Source organism: Hemicordylus capensis, chromosome 3 (genome assembly GCF_027244095.1).
Source record: "Hemicordylus capensis ecotype Gifberg chromosome 3, rHemCap1.1.pri, whole genome shotgun sequence".
NCBI lineage: Eukaryota > Metazoa > Chordata > Lepidosauria > Squamata > Cordylidae > Hemicordylus > Hemicordylus capensis.
The window spans coordinates 247208056-247228269 of record NC_069659.1 but is presented as its reverse complement, the minus strand read 5'-3'; the positions used below and the strand labels follow the sequence as shown (position 1 = coordinate 247228269).

Sequence of the window (20214 nt, the reverse complement as noted above, 5' to 3'; positions counted from 1 at the left end):
TGGATTGTCTGATCATGTCCGCCTACAGAGCCAGCATGGTGTAGTGGTTAGTGTGCTGGACTAGGACCAGGGAGACCCGAGTTCAAATCCCCATTCAGCCATGATATTTGCTGGGTGACTCTGGGCTAGTCACTTCTCACTCAGCCTACCTACTTCACAGGGCTGTTGTGAGGAGAAACTTAAGTATGTAGTACACTGCTCTGGGCTCCTTGGAGGAATAGCGGGATATAAAATGTAATAAATAAAAATAAAATACAGTGGTCCCTCGACCTACGAACTACTCGACTTACGATGTTTTCGAGTTACGAATGACAAAAAATACCGGAAGTCGTTGCCGGTTTAGATGCGGCTTCCTCGACCTACGAATTTTTAGATGTGGTTTCCTCGACTTACGAATGTTTCCGGACCTCCGTGGATGCGCTTTTCGACTTACGAAAATTTCAACCTACGAACCTGCGTTCGGAACGGATTATCTTCGTAAGTCAAGGGACCACTGTACATGTAGGAGGAGGTGTGGACTGGGCTTCTGATTATGTCATGGCATTCCTGTATCTCCATCTGTTGGTAGGTGCTTTTCAAGCATGAATAATATGGTGCATCAGTGAGCATCATAGTCCCATAGTTGCCAGGGACTGTGGGTATACTGTCAATTATTTTTTGCTGTGGCTATTTGTGCTTTTGACATTGCATATGGCATAGTCCATAGGGGAAAGTATAGGATCCCAAATGGTTATATCTGCTCCAACACAGCAGAGGCATCTTAACTGGACCGTAAGATAGGGGCAGCTCCCCTCTTAAGCTTCTTTGGAAATCTTCATCTTGAACATTAAATTATATATTAAAAGGGTGCTTTTCTGAGCAGATGTGGGATGTATCAAATAAAAATGATTCACTTTCCTAATATTCAGTTGTTTAAAAGTACTAGAATCTGTTAACTGTATGCCCAAGTATAGCTTTGCAAAAGTAAGTTTGTCGATTGTTTGCTCATGTTGGAGGCATCATACATTCAAAATGTATTAGATTTGTTTCTTTGAAATTGCCAACTGGTGATGGGATTGTGCTATATGGCTGCTAACATTATTACTAAAAGCCACACCTGGAATTCATTTAAGGCTTGTATCTTTATGCTTGTATCTTCAAATATGTGTCATGTAAGTTGGCTTCTATTGGTTCCTGTTTCGCAGTGAAATATACAATATCCTGATGGACATCTAGAGTTTCCTAATTGTGCATTTTCTCTAGAGAAAAAGGCAAACATGCAATTCTCCATCTGTGATACCACTAAAGAACTGAAAATAAAGAGAGAGAGAAGCTTTGAGAAAGGGAAGAGCCAAAGGGAAGAGTGCAAAATTTTAAAAGGTTTTGTTGATGTAATACCTTAAACTTTGTTTTTCAGTTCGACAGAAATAGATGATATGCTTAGAAAATCAACGAACTTGTTGCTGACTAGAACTTTAAGCAGTTGTTTACAAAACCTCATCAAAAAGCCTCACATAGGTTTGACAGAGGTACGTTTAGTGATACAGAACACTATTAAATGTGTGCCGCTGTCCAGTTCACTGATTTTCACGCTATTCCTGGGAACCCTGTAGTTCCTCAGAAGCTTCTCAATGAGAAGATCAGTAATCATGGACAAGCTTATCTGAAGGACAACTTGTCCACTGTTATTAACCTTTGCCTGTTGTGTGCAGCCACAGGGGAGTTTTGAGTGCAATCCAGAGCTCATTGAGTTCACACAAGATGAGGGCAAAGCCTAACGGGTCCAGTCAGTTACTAGCATCCCATATGAGCTGTGAAAAATGTTGTAGGAGACATACTCATTGTAGTAATCTGTTAAATGTTGGTAGTTTATTCATGTTAGTAGCATTAATAGCAAACCTACCTGGTTATTCAGATCCTCCTCAAAGGCCCTTTTGCAGCTTCTCCCACCATCCGAGGTGAGGCAAGTGATGACTTGTGATAGGGCCGCCTTTGCTGTGGTGCCCAGTTTTTGAATTTCTGCCCATCCCTGCCTCAGGAGGCTTGCCTGGTGCCAAGTCTGATATACTTTTATTCCCCCTGGTCTTCTAGTGTGTGCAGTTTTTTTGTCTTGCTGGCTTTTAGCGTTTCCGCTGACCTACTTTGCAGTTTTAGCAATAGCAATAGCACTTACATTTATATACCGCTCTATAGCCGGAGCTCTCTAAGCGGTTTACAATGATTTAGCATATTGCCCCCAACATTCTGTGTTTTGATTGTGTTCTGTATCTGTGTCTTAAAGTGTTTTTAATTGACTATTGTTTTATATTGTTATATAAGTCACCTTCAGAGGCCCATCCTGAAAGCAGCGTACAAGTGACTTAAATGTACAAGTGCATTATAAGTATTAGTAATAATCTGCCTTTAACATAGTAGTCTGAATTCTACTGTTAAATTGTGTATTGTAAATGTTAATTTGTTCTTGTCTCTCCTTTTTTTAAAGTTGGTGCAAATTATCATAAACACAACACATTTGGAACAAGCATGTAAATACCTTGAAGACTTCATAACTAATGTTACAAATATTTCTCAAGAAGCTGTTCATACTGCAAGACTTTATGGTCTTTCAACATTTAAGGTACGTAAGAGGTTTCCATTTTAAAATACTAAAGTCCCGATCTTGGGAGCCCATTCTTCTTTTCTAGATATCCAGCACTTTAGTTCTAGTTAAGTTATGGATGTGTTTATCACACCAAGAACATTATGAAATGCTATCAGAGCACCTCTCTGGAAAAGCAGTGTGAAATTTAATCAGTCAATAAAATATCCAAGCTATAAGGAGACCATCTCAAAAACAAGTAAAAGAAAACGCTTTAATTAAAAGGTGTAATATTTTTATATAGATTTACATAATTCTGTTTGTTCAGTCTATTAGAAGCATGCCTTGTACTTTATTGCTTTTGGTAAGAGACTTGAAGTTCTTATCCTATATTTCTCTAAGCCCCTGGGTGAAAAATATATTGCATATATAGTATCTAGACAATATCCAGGTACTGGCCCAGATTATATGTAGCCTTACAGGTGCAGAGCAAGAGCTTCACCCTCAAAGGGCATCAGTAGACTAACTGTGCTCCAGGTGTGCCTCACAGCAACCCACAGGTAAACAGAGCTTTTGCAGGGAGTGAAGTGAAAATAGCTTCCCAGTGCCCCTCCCTGCATGCTGGGCTGTGGGGCAAGCCTGAAGCACAGCTAGTCTACTGGCTCCCTTTGAGGGCAAAGCTCTTCATAAGGCTTCAGGGAATGTGGGTCATGGTTTTTTTAAACTTTGTGATAGCATCCAGAGGCTTACAAAACTGTGTTAGGTAGTCTGCTGCGTAAATACTGTCACAGAGAAGGGGTATAGCATAGTGGAAGTAGTGATAGCCTCTAGCTTGGATGTCTTTTAAAAATGACTACACACATTCATAGACACCTAATGGCCCAGCAGGGAAATTACTTGACTACCAAGCCAGAAGTTGCTGGTTCGAATCCTCACTGGTATGTTGCCGAGACTGTGGGAAACGCCTATATTGGACAGCAGTGATATAGGAAGATGCTGAAAGGCATCATCTCATACTGCGTGGGAGGAGGCAATGGTAAACCCCTCCTGTATTCTACCAAAGCCAGCGTGGTATAGTGGTTAGAGTGCTGGACTAGGACCGGGGAGACCCGAGTTCAAATCCCCATTCAGCCATGATACTAGCTGGGTGACTCTGGGCCAGTCACTTCTCTTTCCGCCTAACCTACTTCACAGGGTTGTTGTGAGGAGAAACTTAAGTATGTAGTACACCGCTCTGGGCTCCTTGGAAGAAGAGTGGGATATGAATGTTAAAAATAAAATAAATAATACATAAATAAAGACAACCATAGGGCTCTGTGGTCGCCAGGAGTCAACACTGACTCGACAGCACATTTTACCTTTACACACATTCATGGAGACTGTCCTTCCATGGGACATTCATATTGTGGCAGGCCCTTGATTACCTGCTGAAGTAACTTGAACCTGAGCCTTCCTGCTCCAGAATGAGAATAATGTAACCTTTGTTAGGGGAGTGGCCATAAGGAGAAATGCAACTTGATAGGGCTATGATATAGAACAGGAGTTGTTGGCCTAGGGGCCACAACGCCCATAATCCCCAACCACAATGACCTTCAGTCATTGTGGTTGGGGATTATTGGAGTTGCAGTCCTGTAACATCTTGGGACCCAAGACTGAGAACTCTTGATAAAGGAGGGCATGTGAACATTTTCATTCTTTTCAGATGATTCTTTCTACTGTAGCTGCCTCTAAAGGAACGTGAAACTACTTTTTAAGATCATCCAAATTTGAACAAGCCTGATTTCCATTCCAAAAAGGAGTTTTTGAAGTCTAAAAACTGTTCATTCTGGTTTCATGGGGCAGCTGATGAGATGGTAGTTTTTCACAAAATGTGTGTATTTCTCTCTGTGTTGCACCCCTAAAGTATAATATAAAATTTGTAACCATTCTGCACACTTTGAAACTGAGGACAGAAAAACCAAATTCTATAGTGAATCTTTTTAGAGTTGGAGGTAATGGGAATACATTTTAGGAGAGGATTGCTGGTCTTGTGGTAGCAAGCATGACTTGTCCCCTTAGCTAAGCAGGGTCCACCCTGGTTGCATATGAATGAGATACTTAATGTGTGAGCACTGCAAGGTATTCCTCTTAGGGGATGGAGCCACTCTGGGAAGAGCAGAAGGCTCCAAGTTCCCTCCCTGGCATCTCCAAGATAGGACTGAGAGGGATTCCTGAAGTGCCTGCAACCTTGGAGAAGCTACTTGCAGTCTGTGTAAACCAGGGATTCTCAGCATGTGGGTCCCCAGATGTGATTGGACTTCAACTCCCATAATTCCCAACCAAAGGCCACTGGGGCTGGGGATTGTGGGAGCTGAAGTCCAATAACATCTGGGGACCCATACATTGAGAAACCCTGGTGCAGACAATACTGATTTAGATGAACCTATGGTCTGACTCAGTATATGGCAGCTTCCTGTGTTCCATTGGAAGAATGCTGTGTGTGTTACTGAGTTGCACTTCTAAGGTACTGTACCTGATTTGTTTGTATATGAACAGTAGATGAAATGAATCCAGGTAGGAGATGAATTCATTATTACTACGGTATATATGTCATCACTTTCAGAATTTGGCCTTAATTTGAAATGACATAATCTCATTACAATTAATCCATGATAAACTGTGTAGCAATAGCAATAGCACTTACATTTATATACCGCTCTATAGCCGAAGCTCTCTAAGCGGTTTACAATGATTTAGCATATTGCCCCCAACATTCTGGGTACTCATTTCTTGGAAGGATGGAAGGCTGAGTCAACCTTGAGCCCCTGGTCAGGATCGAACTTGTAACCTTCTGGTTACAGGGCGGCAGTTTTACCACTGCGCCACCAGGGGCTCATCCTAGGTATAGGTGTACCATCCTAGGTATTGTTGTGGCCATATTTGGGAGGAGGCAAAAGTGGAATATGTTTGTGCCCAACATCTTCATAGTTATACCTACATATTTTTCAAACTTGATCATACATGTTGGTGGTTTAACTAAGAATTGTAAGTGACAAAATATTGTGGAGCATTTCTTTCAACTAAATTTAATGTGTTGTCTTCTGAACGTCTATGGGGTAGATATGCTGGTATCTCATTGTCTTTGTTTATGCAGTAATACAGGGATGGAAACTGTGGGCCATGATTTTTTATAAACTTACAAACTTTTTTAAGTTTTATGCTGGAATTTGTAAACAAATACATATTGGTTACTTTTCCAAGTGGATCAGCTGGTTTTTATATGAGTTATTTATTAGCAGGTCAAATACTGCTAAAAATCACACTAACTGCTAAGGTTTGGAAACAGATTAGGCAGGGAGGCAGCTGATAAATTGAGGATTTTTTATTCCGGAGTCATTGACTTTTGTTTCTTCTTTGTAGTTTGGTTTTTGCAATGCTGGTTTTATTTTTAGGTATCTGTTATAAATTATATCTGGTGGTTGTGTGTATATTAAATTCTGGTCAGTTGATCTCAGTAAATATATGTATGTTAACTAAAAACTTTTTATTATGATACATGACACTGTAACACTTTCATATGAAATACAACAGAATTCCAGAGGAGTAGCCATAGTTTGTAGCAGCAAAACCAACACATGATACTGTGGTTGTGATACTTTTAAAGACTAATACAATTGTAGTGTACACTTTTGTAGTCTAAACTCATAAATCTGATGAACTAGACTGTAGTCTGCGAAAACATATGCTACAATAACTGTGATGCCACAGGACTCCTAGTTGTATATGAAAACATCTTTCCTAAACTTTAAAAGTATTGCTGCACTGTAGCCTTATATAGCAATTTTGGAATTGTGGAACTTAATATAGTTCTTAAATGTTACCTATAATACTTCCAAGAGACAATTAAATATTTATTTAAATATGTTTAATAAAATATTTGTGGCATGACAATGCAGAACACTGGCGTGGGTTTATACCACTTTATTTCTACAAATGTGAAATGTGTTGTAACCTTTAAAAAAGAGAGATAATTGTTATACATTGAATTCCAATTACCCTATTGCATATACACCCAAACAGGACAGGATTTCACAGACTGATGAACTAAATAGGATTATTCCTACTGAGAGTACTTTTGTCTTCATTTACTTGTTTTAACTCAGTGTAAAACAAAACCTACCAAATTCCAGTACTCTGTTATCAAGGTTAAAGGAGGTCATGGTAGGATAAAGGCATGCTCCAGATAGTTGTCATTGTGTCCTGTATCTCCAGACTTGGGGATACATTATTACCATTTGGATTGTATTCTAAGAAAATGAGCCTTTACTAACTTATTAGCCATGACTACACCTTGAAATCAATGGGACAAGTGGCTATTGTCCCACTCATTTCAATAAGATTTAAAGTAAAGTGTGCTGTCGAGTCAGTGAATTAGGAATCCTAAATTTCTTTGAATAAAATTCATTAAGTATTCATACTACTCTGAGTTTTGAAACTAGAGCAGATGGATAATATCGGTCAGGGGCGAAGCAAGGTTGGAGGGCCCAGAGACAAGATTTTAAAATGCCCCCCCCCCTCAAAGTCCAGGGCCTCCGCACACCCCAGGCCCCAAGGATTTAAGTCTGATATTTCAAAATAAGTATGCTGCCTGGAAATACATTTCACTGAATACACACACGCACACTTCACAATATATAGTGATATACATTGAATACTATATATTTGTGCTACATTTAATGCCTAGAACACACTAGAAACACTAATTATTAAAATGGGCCCCTCACTGAAGATTAGCAAAGGAGACTTTCAACCAAGCAGTGTGAGCCTATGTATGTTTTCTCAGAAGTCTGAACACATTCAGTAAAGTTTGATTCCAGGAGGTTTTTCACATGGGGCTTTTAAAGCCCTTAAACACACATCTCCTCTGGAATGGAGGTGCTGCATTCACATGTTGGCCAGATTTACCCTGAAGTCCCTGCAAGTTATTGGGGAGCAGTTCACACACAATTCAGGTTTTTCACTGCTCGTTAGAGTGTAGCCTGATTTATATCCGGATTAAAAAAATAAAATCCACTATTTTGCGTTGGTTCTTTGGGACAACTTCATTTTTGCAGTAAAGCCTTCCAGTAAACTTGCAGTAAAGCCTGCTGTGTGTAAAAGTCCCAGGTAAGTGTGTGGAGAATTGCAGCCTCAGGCAGCAAATCTAACCACATTTAGCTAGAAGTACATTTCATTGAAGCCTAAAGGACTTCTTAGCAAGGAAAGCATGTCTACTTAAAAATAAACTTAATTGCATTCAACTGTCTGAGATCCTTCCCTGGTAAGTGCATATAGGATTGCACATGCTCAGGGATATAAACCAAACCAAACTAATTTGTTCTCCCAGCATATTTTGCTCCCTATAGGAGACCAGTAAGTCTCACTGAAGCAAGGAAGATAGGTGGGGAGAAATAGAGAAAAGAACAAGAATTAACACCATTCCTCAGGAGAAAAAGGGGGGGGGGAATGAGGAATCTGCCGCCTCTTGGTAAAATCTTAAGATAGATGAGACATGCCAGGGCTCAAGGAGCTCCTGAAGTTACGCCCTAGTCTGTCCTAAAAGTCGTTCTCCCTGCTCCCCAATGTAGAAGTAGGGCTGGTTGTGGTCTGTTTCAAATTAAATATTTAGAGACTTCTCAGTCTCCCCCCACCATATCAAAACCCTTCGGCAAGCAGATCCCTATATATGGGGGAAGGGGACCACTAAAAGGAATCTACATTCTACCTCCATTACTGGCAAAGGCTTGGCTGGCTGGGCAGAGGGTCTGCAGAGAACTGTGGTGGGTAAGGGCAGCAAGCGCTGGCCACTCTGCCTGCCTCATTCCTTCCTTCCTTCCTTGCTTGCTGCCTGGAGAGCTTCATGCTTCAGTGAGACCTATGCATAGGCCTCTCTAGAAGCCCCTCCCACCCATCGATCAGCTGAGAGGCAGAGAGAGAAAGAGCTCTAGCGGCTTGCAGGCTGCTTTGATTGCTGGCCAGGAAAAGCAGGAGAGAGGGCGAACAGGGCAAGGGGGACTGGCTGAGGGGCATTGGGGCTGGGCAGGCGGGCAATGGGGAGTCATGTGACATGTCTCTGGGGGGGGCTGGAGGCAGCGGGCCCCAAGACAACTGTCTCCCCTTGCCCAATTATAGTTGCGCCCCTGGTATCAGTGAAGAGCAAGCCTGATATTTAATTTGAAACAGATTGGAAAATTTTCTGGGTTTTTAAAAAACTATCTAAGAAGTCCTATAAGTGGCTTGTTTCATGGCAGAAAATTACAAAAACTTCTGGAACAAACAATATTATATTTATATTTTTATTTTATTAATTCATTTATAAATGCACTTATGCTCAAGTTGTTTTGCAACCCAGAAGGTCTGAGTGAGAACTGTGAGTTCAATATTTAAATTAAAATTTTAGATTTTTAAAAATGCATTTCTTTAGGTCCTGATCTTATTGTAATAGCTCTTTAAAGTTTTCATTTGATAAGATTTGGGCTTTTTTCTCCATAAGTCCCATTCAACAAACTTCTGTAGCAACATTGCTAGAGTAATACTTTCCAAATTTTCACTCTCTGTGACCATATGAACTTGAATAGCTAAGAAAAAGGATAAACAGAACTGTCCATAGCTGTTTCCCTGATTTGGGGCTGCTCTTCTAAGTCTAAGAATCTTAAGAATCTCTTATTAAACCTTAAAATTTTAGTTTCAAAAATTTGCATCTCTTTATTATTTATTTATTTATCTATTTATTGATTTGATTTTCATACCACCCTTCCAAAATGGCTCAGGGCGGTTTACAATTAAAACAAACCATTAATACAGTAAAGTGCTAAAACAAAAATTAAAAACAATATAACAACAGTTAACAATTTAAAAGCATTTTAAAAGAACAATTAAACAGTCGTAATAATTAAAAACCCTGAAACTGGGTTAAAATATTAAAACCGATTAAAAAACTCTGGAAAGCCAGGCCAAGCAAATACATTTTAAGGGCTCTCCTGAAGGCTAATAGAGAATTCAAATTACGGATTTCCATAGGGAGTGCATTCCATAGCCCCGGAGCAGCTATAGAGAAGGCCCGCCTCTGAGTCACCACCAGACGAACCGGTGGTAACTGGAGACGAACCTCCTCAGATGACCTTAACGTGCGGTGGGGATCATGTAAAAGAAGGCGCTCTCTGAGGTAGCTCGGGTCTAAGCCATTCAGGGCTTTAAAGGTAATAACCAGCACTTTGTATTTTGCCCGGAAATATATCAGCAGCCAGTGCAATTGTTTCAAAACAGGCGTAATATGGTCTCGCCAGGTTACCCCAGAGACCAATCTGGCTGCCGCATTCTGAACTAATTGAAGTTTCTGAACTACGTACAAAGGCAGCCCCACGTAGAGTGCATTGCAATAGTTAAGCAGGGAGGTTACCAGCTGGTGCACCACTGTTTTGAGGTCATCTTCTTCAAGGAGTGGGCATAGCTATCGAATCAGCCGAAGCTGATAGAAAGCACTCCTGGCCATGGCCTCCACCTGAGATACCAGGGTGAGGCTTGGGTCCAGGAGTACTCCCAAGCTGCGCACCTGCTCCTTCTGGGGGAATGTAACCCCATCCAGCACAGGTAGATCTAACTCACCCCTCAGATTCTGAGCCCCCCCAATGAGCACCTCTGTCTTGCTTGGATTCAGCTTCAATTTGTTATCCCTTATCCAGCCTATTACTGCCTGAAGGCAGGCATTTAGAGAATGAGTGCCATTTCCTGAAGAAGAAATGGAGAAGTAGATTTGGGTGTCATCTGATAACACCCAGCACCAAATCTCCTGATGACCTCACCCAGTGGTTTCATGTAGATATTGAAAAGCATTGGTGACAGAATGGAGCCCTGGGGGACTCCATATAACAGCTCCTGCTTTGAGGAGTGACTGTCACCAAGCTCCACCATCTGGGATCTACCCGAGAAATAGGAACGGAACCACTGCAAAGCAGTGCCTCCTATTCCCAACTCCCCCAGGTGACCCAGAAGGATACCATGGTCGATGGTATCGAACGCTGCTGAGAGATCCAAGAGGACAGAGTCACACTCCCTCTGTCGATTCCCCAGTAAAAGTCATCCATCAGGCCGACCAAGGCTGTCTCAACCCCATAGCCCGTTCTAAAGCCAGTTTGAAATGGGTCTAGATAATCAGTTTCCTCCAAAACTGCCTGGAGCTGGTTGGCCACCACCCTCTCGATTATCTTGCCCAACCAGGGGAGATTGGAGATTGACCTATAAAACTCTCCATGGCTGAGGGATCTAGCGAAGGCTTCTTAAGAAGAGGTCTAACTGTTGCCTCCTTCAAACAAGGAGGCACCCCACCCTCCCTCATCGATGTATTTATGATATTAACTAGGCTATCTCCAACAATTTCTCCGCTAGATCGAAGCAGCCAGGTTGGGCAAGGATCCAGAGAACAAGTGGTAGGCTGTACCGCTCCAAGCAGCTTGTCCACATCATCAGGAGTCACAGATTGAAACTGATCCAACCTAACACTGCAAGAGGGATCGCTGGGTACCTCCCTCATAGACCCTGCAGAAATAGTGGAGTCCAAGTTGGCCCAAATACAGGAGATTATATCCACAAAGAAGCCAAAGGTCCTGATCTTATTGCCAGTGTATTAAAAGACAGCATTCATGAATGTTATGGAATGGAACTGAACTACAAGCTCAGGGTTTAGCCTCTCCACTCTGAACTTTAGCGAATGCTCTCCCCCCCCCCCCCCCACACTCTCCTCAGTTTGGCTCCTCGCTCCACAGCTAAGCTCTGCTCCCAAGGCACAGCAAGTAAGTCTGTGTGCCTCTGTCTGGGTGCCTCTATCTCCAGATCCCTGAAAAAGGTCATTTTGGTAATGGAGGGCTACCCCTTTACTGTTGAAACTGTCCCAAGGCATGTCTTTGGAGAAATTACTCCCTTCCACGAATACTTTTTGGGAGGGTTTGTTACAGAGGGGAGAAATAGGGTGAGATCTCATAGAGATCTTTGCTTTCTCCTTCCAATTTGTGAACTGCCTAGACTAGAGCCATCAGGGTGAGGTGGTATAAAACATTTAATAAATAAAGAATAAATTGTCTTTTTGAGGTTCCATTTTCTTTGTGACCCTCTTATGAATTCTTCATGGATTGCTACTTGTTATGTTTGTAGGTTGAAGGATTAACCTTCTGTCCCGTAATAGAGCTGGATAATGTCATCAGGGAAGGGACAACTTTGTCAGTTATTTTGTAATTAAGTATTTGGAGCTCCAGATTCTGCCTTAGCTCTGATGATACAATATTTAATATTACTCCTTAAGACACAGAAGAACAGCCCCAAATCAGGGAAACAGCTATGGACAGTTCTGTTTATTCTTTTTCTTAGCTGTTCAAGTTCATATGTTCATGGAGAGTGATATTTTGGAAAGTATTTCTCTAACAGTGTTGCTATAGAAGTTTGTTGAATGGGACTTTTGGAGAAAAAAGCCCAAATCTTATCAAATGAAAACTTCAAAAAGCTATTACAATAAGATCAGGACCTAAAGAAATGCAAAACATTTCATGTTTTAGGGATACATATACAAAAAACTTTCAAAGTACATTAATTTGCAGGAAATTTTTAAGATGATAGATAGGATATGAGACCTGAAAAACTTCATAATGTTAGTATTACAATAGATGGCAGATGTTGGAAATATTGAGTAGAGGCAGGAACCTTTTTACTTTCTGGTAGATGTACTCATCTGCAAAGATATATTGGGACAACATCAGAGATACTGTAGAAAAGATCATTCCTATATGGCTACATCTAGCACCTCTCTTTCTCCTAAATTGTGCATGCAATTTACCTACAAACTTGTGTGAATTGTTATGTATCTGATTACAGTTACTAGAATGTGCAGGGCTAAAGACATGAAAAATAAAGTCTAGTACTATGAAAGAGTGGAAAGGCAAAGTCTGTTGCTCTTATGACTAAGTTAACTGACAGTGTAAAAATTAAAGAAGCTAAACCATGTTGAAATAGAGTGGGGGGGGGGTTAAATTGGAGACATAAAGCTCTCCAACATATGCAATTCATTATATATTAACGATGTAGTAGATATTTACAAAACAGTTTATAGAATGTCATTTGTTCATAACAAAATGTGTACATGGGAGGAAATTTGCTGTAGATTAAACCATTAGTAGTAATAGTTTTTGTCCCTATGAAATAATTTTGTGTATTGTATCTTGAGTAATAAAGACATACTAATGTTCCATGCATTGGCTTAACCTTCTCATTCTAGGTTTAAACAGTAGCATTAACAAGATCCTTCATATACACATTATCTAATTGTCTGTGGACTCATGCTGTGTCTGTCATTTGTGGTATCTAAGTGTCTGGAAAAAAAATTCCAAAATTAACTGCTGACAAAGGCGGCCAGGTTATAAGGGCATACCCTTTGTAGATTCTTTCTTCCTCCTGCACTCAATATTACTTAAACTTATTATTTTTACCCCCGATAATCACATCAATGCATACGCTTCATTTGTGCTGGAAAATCCTTTTTTTATTAAGCTTTGTGTACCTTTTTATGGAAATCTGAATACATATCATCAGCTTAAGTATCCAGCAGTTCAGCATATTTGACTATTGTCAGCTGAATCTCCTGGAGGCAAATTATATAAGTATATTAAAAATAACTGAGAATTCTGTTTTGCTATCTCATGTTTTTATAATTACCTCTATGCATAAGAGTGTGCTTTAGTTTCTTAAAGCAGAAGATTAGCAGACTGGCCTTATTTGTTTGCATTATCTGTTTAAGTTATTGGAGAACTCTTGTGTGCCTATTTTAACTCTTCATCAGAAAACAGTGGTATCTTACAATAATAAATATCAATTAAAAGTGTGCTTTCAAAACTAAAGTTAGTTTGTAGTTTTTTAATTAGACAGATTAATGCTATATAGGAAAATATTGTTTTAAATAAAGATTTGATTCATGTTTCATGAAACTATCCACTTAAATGCTGCATAAGATTTAAGAAATACATTTCTTAACTTTACTTAAATGCTGCATAGCATTTAAGAATGTGTATAAAGTGGTTGTATCATACATTCATCACTTGCACTTCAGAAACAAACCGCCCAGAGACTAAAGTTTGGGGCAGTATACAAATCTGATAAATTAATTAAATAAATAAATAAGATCAAAGGGATACTAGGCCCTTTGTGATAAAGACTTGCTTATGTTATTGATGATTGTGTTTTTAAAGTATAGATTATTATTTGGATTAAAATAGCAATTAGTGAAGTGTGTTTTTCTCTACTTGACCCACATCAACTCTTTTATTATACCATTTCTTGAGGGATTTTCTAAATATTAAGAAAACGTTAGGATCAACAAATATCTATCTTTTCCAGGATGCAAGACATGCTGCTGAAGGAGAGATTTATACCAAACTTAACCAAAAGATTGATGAATTTATCCAGCTTGCTGACTATGATTGGATAATGACTGAGCCAGATGGGAGAGCCAGTGGTTACTTAATGGATCTTATTAATTTCTTAAGAAGCACCTTTCAAGTTTTTACTCACTTGCCTGTAAGTATTCAAAATGCAGGTAATCACAGATTATGTATTTGTACATGAAGTGTAAGAATATTTGGATATATATGATGTGGGAGCCTGCATCAGACTTAACTAGATCACTGTATGCAGTGCTAAGTGGTAGATGCTGATATTTTAAGCATGGTTAAGAGACCAGGGACTTACATACTTCCTCCTCTCTTCCCATGTCCATGTTAACTATTATGTATTCTGGTCTGGTGCTGACCAGGATGATCTTTATCTAGGATTTATAAACCAACTAGCCAACCCGCACAGAGCATCTGTGTGCCTTTGGGGGCATGCTGTACTCCTCCTCCAGCCCCACTCTCTCTTGCCCCCTCCCCCTCCATCCTGCCCCCTCTCTCTTGCCCCCTCCCCCCAGCCCCACTCTCTTTGCCCCCCTCCCCCCGGCCCCTTCCCCCACTCTCTTATTACTGCGGTGGCAGGCTGAAAGGTTTCCCTCCCATCGTGGCCTCTGATGCCTCCTGCCTCCAGTGGCCAGGCCCAGCTGGGCCGCTACCTCTTCCATATCTTGGACGGCCAGGCCAAGCCATCCCGCCGCCTCCACCTCCTGCTTGGTTGGGCTGCCACCGCCGCCTCTCATACCTCGGACGGCCTGGCCAGGCCAGACTGTCCCTCCACCTCCCGCTTGGTTGAGCCGCCACCTCATACCTGGGACGGCCTGGCCAGGCCACCCCGCCACCTCCCACCAGGTTGGGCTGCCGCCTCTTCCATACCTGGGACGGCCTGGCCTGGACAGGTCAGGCCGTCCCACCGCCTCCGCGGCCACCTCCTCTGGCTGTTTTGCGGCCCGCTCACACCGCCGCCATTTTTTCTTCCCCCTCAACTCTCACTGGGTCCAAAAACTCTTGCAATGTGTCATGAGAGTTCCGCTGCCAAACTCAGGGCATGCACTGGCTAAGGGAATTAATTATATAGATCCTGGTTTCAACATAGGTTAGAAAAATAACCTTGGTTGGTTAGTGCCAACATAATGCTGTGCCATAATTTAACAATGACAAGGGAAGGGAGTAAAGAATCTGTGCAGACAGGTGCGGAAGCTGTGAAACCCTTCCCAGTTCCTCAACCCTTCCCAGTTCCTCAACCATAGTTTAAAAAAATAGCAGATTTCATCTGCACTGAACTATATACGAAGCATTCCCTAGCAACTCCTGGTTGAGTGAAGTGACGCCAGATTATATAGACTGCTTTCACATCAGTTGGGGGTTCTGGATGCAGGTTAACTTCAGGCTACTGAAAACAACCTCACTCTCCTTCTTCTTTGAGAAGCATAGCTCTTAGATGGCTTTCCTGGTGCTTTATGTTACTGTAATGTGGGTTAGCTGAACTTAGGGGTGGCCCACTAATGAGGCTGGCTGAAGCTGGTGCCTGAGGTGGTGGACTGGTACAGGAAGCAGACGAGCTCCCTGTGCTTACCTGTCACGTGATCTCAGCCTGCCATTGCCCCACACTTTTCCCAGCACCACTGGTGGCAGTGGCAGCATGTACACCAGTTGCCACCGCCTTCGTGCTTTTGCTCCTTGTCCCAGACCTGCCTTCCCTTTTCAAGTCAAGTAACCTTTATTACTATCAGAGACCAGCATAAAATCACACAATAAATGAAGGTAATACTAGAGAAAAGTTACATGTTGATAGAGGTGATTGCAAATATGATGATAGATATTGTGAAAAGGCTAGAATTAAGGGGGGGGGGAGAAACAAGCTGCAATACTAAGAAATTAAAACTGCTAAGAATACTATTTCCATAATAAAATGCGCAGAAAAGATAAAAAGGGGAATTTAAAATCGTAATATAGCTGGAAATGATTACATATGTGGTAAAAAGCTAGAATTAAAATTAAGGATAGTTAAAACTAAAATGGTTACCATAAATTGAAGTATTACGAAAAATAGTAACGTTACACTACATTAATCTAATAAAATATTATGTACTGCCATAGCGCAATTAGTATAATACGTAGAGTATGGAGGCGAGTGTTATCAAGAATAAGATTAGGGGAGCCCATCAGCTATCATCTTTCGCTGGATGCCAATCGCAGCCGCACAGAACTTGGCAACGATCTTTGTGGTGAGGGAGTTAGTCAGATAGCAGCAGGTGAGTATAGAAGTGACTTGTATGACCTGGAAGCTTGTTCAGCAGTGGGGAAATAAGGGCGGCACGAATGTCTCTGTAGAACAGGCAGTATAGAAGGACATGCTCAGTGGTTTCAATTTGTTCTGAGCCGCAGGGGCATAATCGCTCTGCGTACGGGATCTTTCTGTAGCAATCCTCTATTACTGCTGAGGGGAGCCCATGGCAGCAGGCCAGAGTGAGTACCCTTCTATGGTTTGGGGCCTCCAGTTGAGAGAGGTATGTTGCAGGAGAGGCCATATATCTAAGCTCCTCACCGATACAGAATTTTGGGACACTGCTGAGATCCGCTTGGCGCTCAGTGTCTGTGATGCGCTGTTTGATTATCGCTTTTGCATGATCGTCGCCCCTGTGGATCAGGGAGAGAGGGGCGAGGCTCAGGGTAGCTAATTTCATCTCAATTGCCTGAGCCCATATAGAATGGTAATCGTCATAAAGGGTTAGAGGGGCAAGACCATTTGGACTGACTGAGGAATAGTTTAATGCCTTCCCTTTTGAAACAAGCAGACGGAGGAGAAGCTGGAGTAGTAGGAAGTGCCTTTAAGTCAATGGCAGATTACTGCGGAGGCAATAGAGGCAATTGCCTATGGCGGCAAATCCGGAAGGAGCAGCACAAATCTTGGGGCGGGGGAATGTTTTATCTTTTTTTTAAAACCCCTATATATTTTGCTTTTAAAATTGCAGCCGCATGGCAGTGATGAGAGATTGAGTATTTTGCCGCTCCCATCAATGCAGCAAGGAGGGTAGGGGTGGCGAGAAGGAAGGAAGACCCCCCTCCATTTTTCTTGTAAATGCTGCCGCAACAGCGGGATGGGTAGGGGGCAGTGCCAGTGGGACGGGGGACAAAGGGAAATCCTCCCATCCTGTTACATTAAAACGTGCCGCTGCCTGTGCAGTGGATTGGGTGCTGCGGCAAGGGTTGTTTTTTGTGGGGGAGGAAGTCCCCAATTTACCTTAAAGCAGCACGTCTGTCCGCTGCTTGCAGGAGGCGGGGAGTGTGGAGAACAGCAAGGGAGAGCTTCTTCGGGGACATGCACTTATTTTGGAGGAAGGTGGGGAGCTGGAAGGAGCTCTTCCTTGCTGTTCTCCACACTCCCCGCCCTCAGCAAGCAGTGGACGGACATGCGGCTTTAAGGTAAACAGGGGACTTCCTCCCAAAAAAAAACAACCCTTGCCGCTGCAGCCCGATTTCTACCACGCAGGCTGCGGCAGCATTTACAGGGGGTGGGTTCTTCCTCCTTGCCACCCTTACTTTCCTTGCTGTGTTGGTGGGGGCAGCATAGGACTTGGTTGCCTACGGGTGGCAAAAGGCTTAATCCGCTTCTGCTTTAAGTACAGTTTTGCTGCTCCAGCTGCCTCACCTTCAAGCAGGGCAGGACTGGGATGAGTGGAGGCAGCGGCTGCCACCACCAGGTGGGGAAAATAGGCGAGGGAGCTTTGAACAGCAAGATAATCTCCTGTCTTCATCCCGTGTTCTATTCAAAGGTCTAATCAGGAGGTCTTGATCTGACCCCTGCAAACTTTCATGGAGCACAAAAAGAGAAGAAGCAGCTGCTGGCAGCCTTCCTTCCTTCCTTCTTGCACTCCTTTCAAGGCTTGCAAGGGACAAATTCAACCCTTGCAAGCTTTGAAAGGAGGCACAGACAGTGAGAAGATGCTTCAAGCACGCAGCCTCCTTTCCTCAGTCTGTGCTCCCTTTAAACCTTCAGGAAGGTGGGGTTAGCCCCAGCAAAGTTGCAGCACAAGGCAGCATTTGCCACCTTGATTCCTTGAGCTGCTTTGGCCAGACCAGACCAGACAGCACTTTCTCCTGACATAAGAAAGCAAATGGGCATGTTGGCCAATTTGCTTTGACATCAGGGCAGGGATAAAATAAGGCTTGAAATATTAACTATTTTACATACAAAGTAACTAACATGCAGATGCCAAGGCTTTCAAGATATATTAAAAGTGGATGTTTACAACCTGAAACTTGATATTGAACAGGCTTGTACATTGCCTGCATTGCTGTACCAGTAAGATATTTTTGTAAACCACCCAGAGAATTTGCGTTTTGGGCAGTATAGAAATGTATTAAACAAACAAACAAACACAGCCCTTAGGAAATAGCGCAAAATGACTTTAACCTGTGAACACTGGATTTCTCTGAATCATTTGTAAACCCCTCCCCCAGCTCTTAGTTTAAATTTAAAAATCTTCTTGTAATCTAACTAATGTTTTGTTTTGTAACTTCTGTGGTGGTATCTTCAAGTAAGGCTTCCTCAGCTTAAAATATATTGCCATTGTTTATCTTGTGTTCTGTTGTTGGTCTGGCTAGTTGTTTATTAAGAAAAATGTCATTTAGACTTCTCTATAAATGTATTTCATAGTATATCCAATCTATAGGAGTGTTTTCAAGAGTAAAAATTATGTCCAGTTTCTGTGAACCATTCCTCTCTGATATAAATGTATTTTCTCTGAAAGTGGGTACTACATTTTCAGCTAGGGAAACTTCTGAGGTTCATTCTAAATCTATAACTCTATGATGAGCTAAGGTACAAGGCATACATATTAGACTACCTCAATGTCTCTCATTTTGTCATATTTGCAGATGATACATTTAACCTATTTTATTCACTAAGTCTGACTGCACCAAGACTTTTCTGCAAGATGGTGCCTTTTCAGACGTGCACTGATGCATCCGCAAACATGACCACTACCAGGGGTTGCTGGGAGTGGATAATTGTGGGAACTCTGATCTATTAAGGGATCACCTGCTTAGAGCTAGTCTTCCCGATTTGCTTCTTGCTTGGAGCAGAGGACCTGGACAGTTTGAAGAAGGCAGATGCTTTCTCCCACCTTGCCGAACCTTGTATGAAGTAAGAATGTGCCCTAGACTCCCATATGATGACACTCATCATATGGGAGTCTAGGGTGTTCTCTTTGTTTATGTGCCCCATTCCACTCACCAACCATGTCTTTACTCCCTCCCATATACTTGTGGCATCTTCCATGACCAAGATGCCAAAGGTACTCCCCCCAAAACTGTGGTGTCCCTGTAAATACCTGACATACAGTGCACTCAATTCACATTTACTTGTGTTGCAGACAGAGTAGGATGCAGTTGCTTCCACTGCTGCTATAGGGCTGGTTTTTTTCAGTATGCTTGCCGTATTTGTCCATCTATGCAAGCATTTAGGTAGTATTTCTGTTGCCCCAAATGTGGATATTTGTGGTGCAAAATACACATGTTAATGCCCTGAAACAGTTCCTGGGGGACAGATTACCCTCATTTTTTTGTTCCTTAAGATATGGTGCTTGAAAGAAGTAGCCACCTATATTAAACTCCACAGTTTCTGTGGTAGCAATCCTTAGGGCATCAGGATTCTGCCTCAGACTTTCCTTAAAATCTGCATAACTTCTGAATGTCCAGACAGAAGCCCTCTTCGGATGTTAATTGTTATATCTGAGCTCACTCTTACATCTCCAAAGGTTGGAAGGAAGTCCCACCCTGGAGCTGTCACTCACCACCTTCTGCTGGGCACTCACAGTTAAGGGGCTGTTTTTGTCTGAAGAGGGAAGCATGGTAACTGTGATGGCCAGCGCTTCTGACCGAAACATCGGCCATCACAGTTACTCTGTCTCCCTCTTCAAACAAAAATAACCCCCAACTGTGAGCGCCCAGCAGAAAGTGGTGAGTGACAGCTCCAGGGTGGGACTTCCTGCCTACTTTTGGAGCTGTAAGGATGAACTCTGATAGAAGAAATGACGTCTGAAGAAGGCTAGAGAGCTATTGAGGTTTGGGGAAGAGACTGAATTGGATGCCTGTTCAATTTGTATTAATAAGGGCTTCCATGATGACTAGGAATCAAACACTGTTCGATAGAAGAGCATGGTAGAACATACTGTGTGTGTGAACACTGTGTGCTATTTGATTTCCCCACCC

At 42.1% G+C, this 20214-nt stretch overlaps 1 protein-coding gene across 7 annotated transcripts in view; it reads left to right on the top strand.

Moving 5' to 3' along the window:
- EXOC6 (exocyst complex component 6) overlaps positions 1–20214 on the top strand; it is a 138180-nt gene that overhangs the window by 63283 nt on the left and 54683 nt on the right. For all 7 annotated transcript variants that reach the window (XM_053309487.1, XM_053309489.1, XM_053309488.1 and 4 more), the window contains 3 exons: positions 1397–1508; positions 2462–2596; positions 13952–14131. In XM_053309487.1, coding sequence (XP_053165462.1) covers positions 1397–1508; positions 2462–2596; positions 13952–14131 — 427 coding nt within the window. The remainder of the gene's footprint in view (positions 1–1396; positions 1509–2461; positions 2597–13951; positions 14132–20214) is intronic.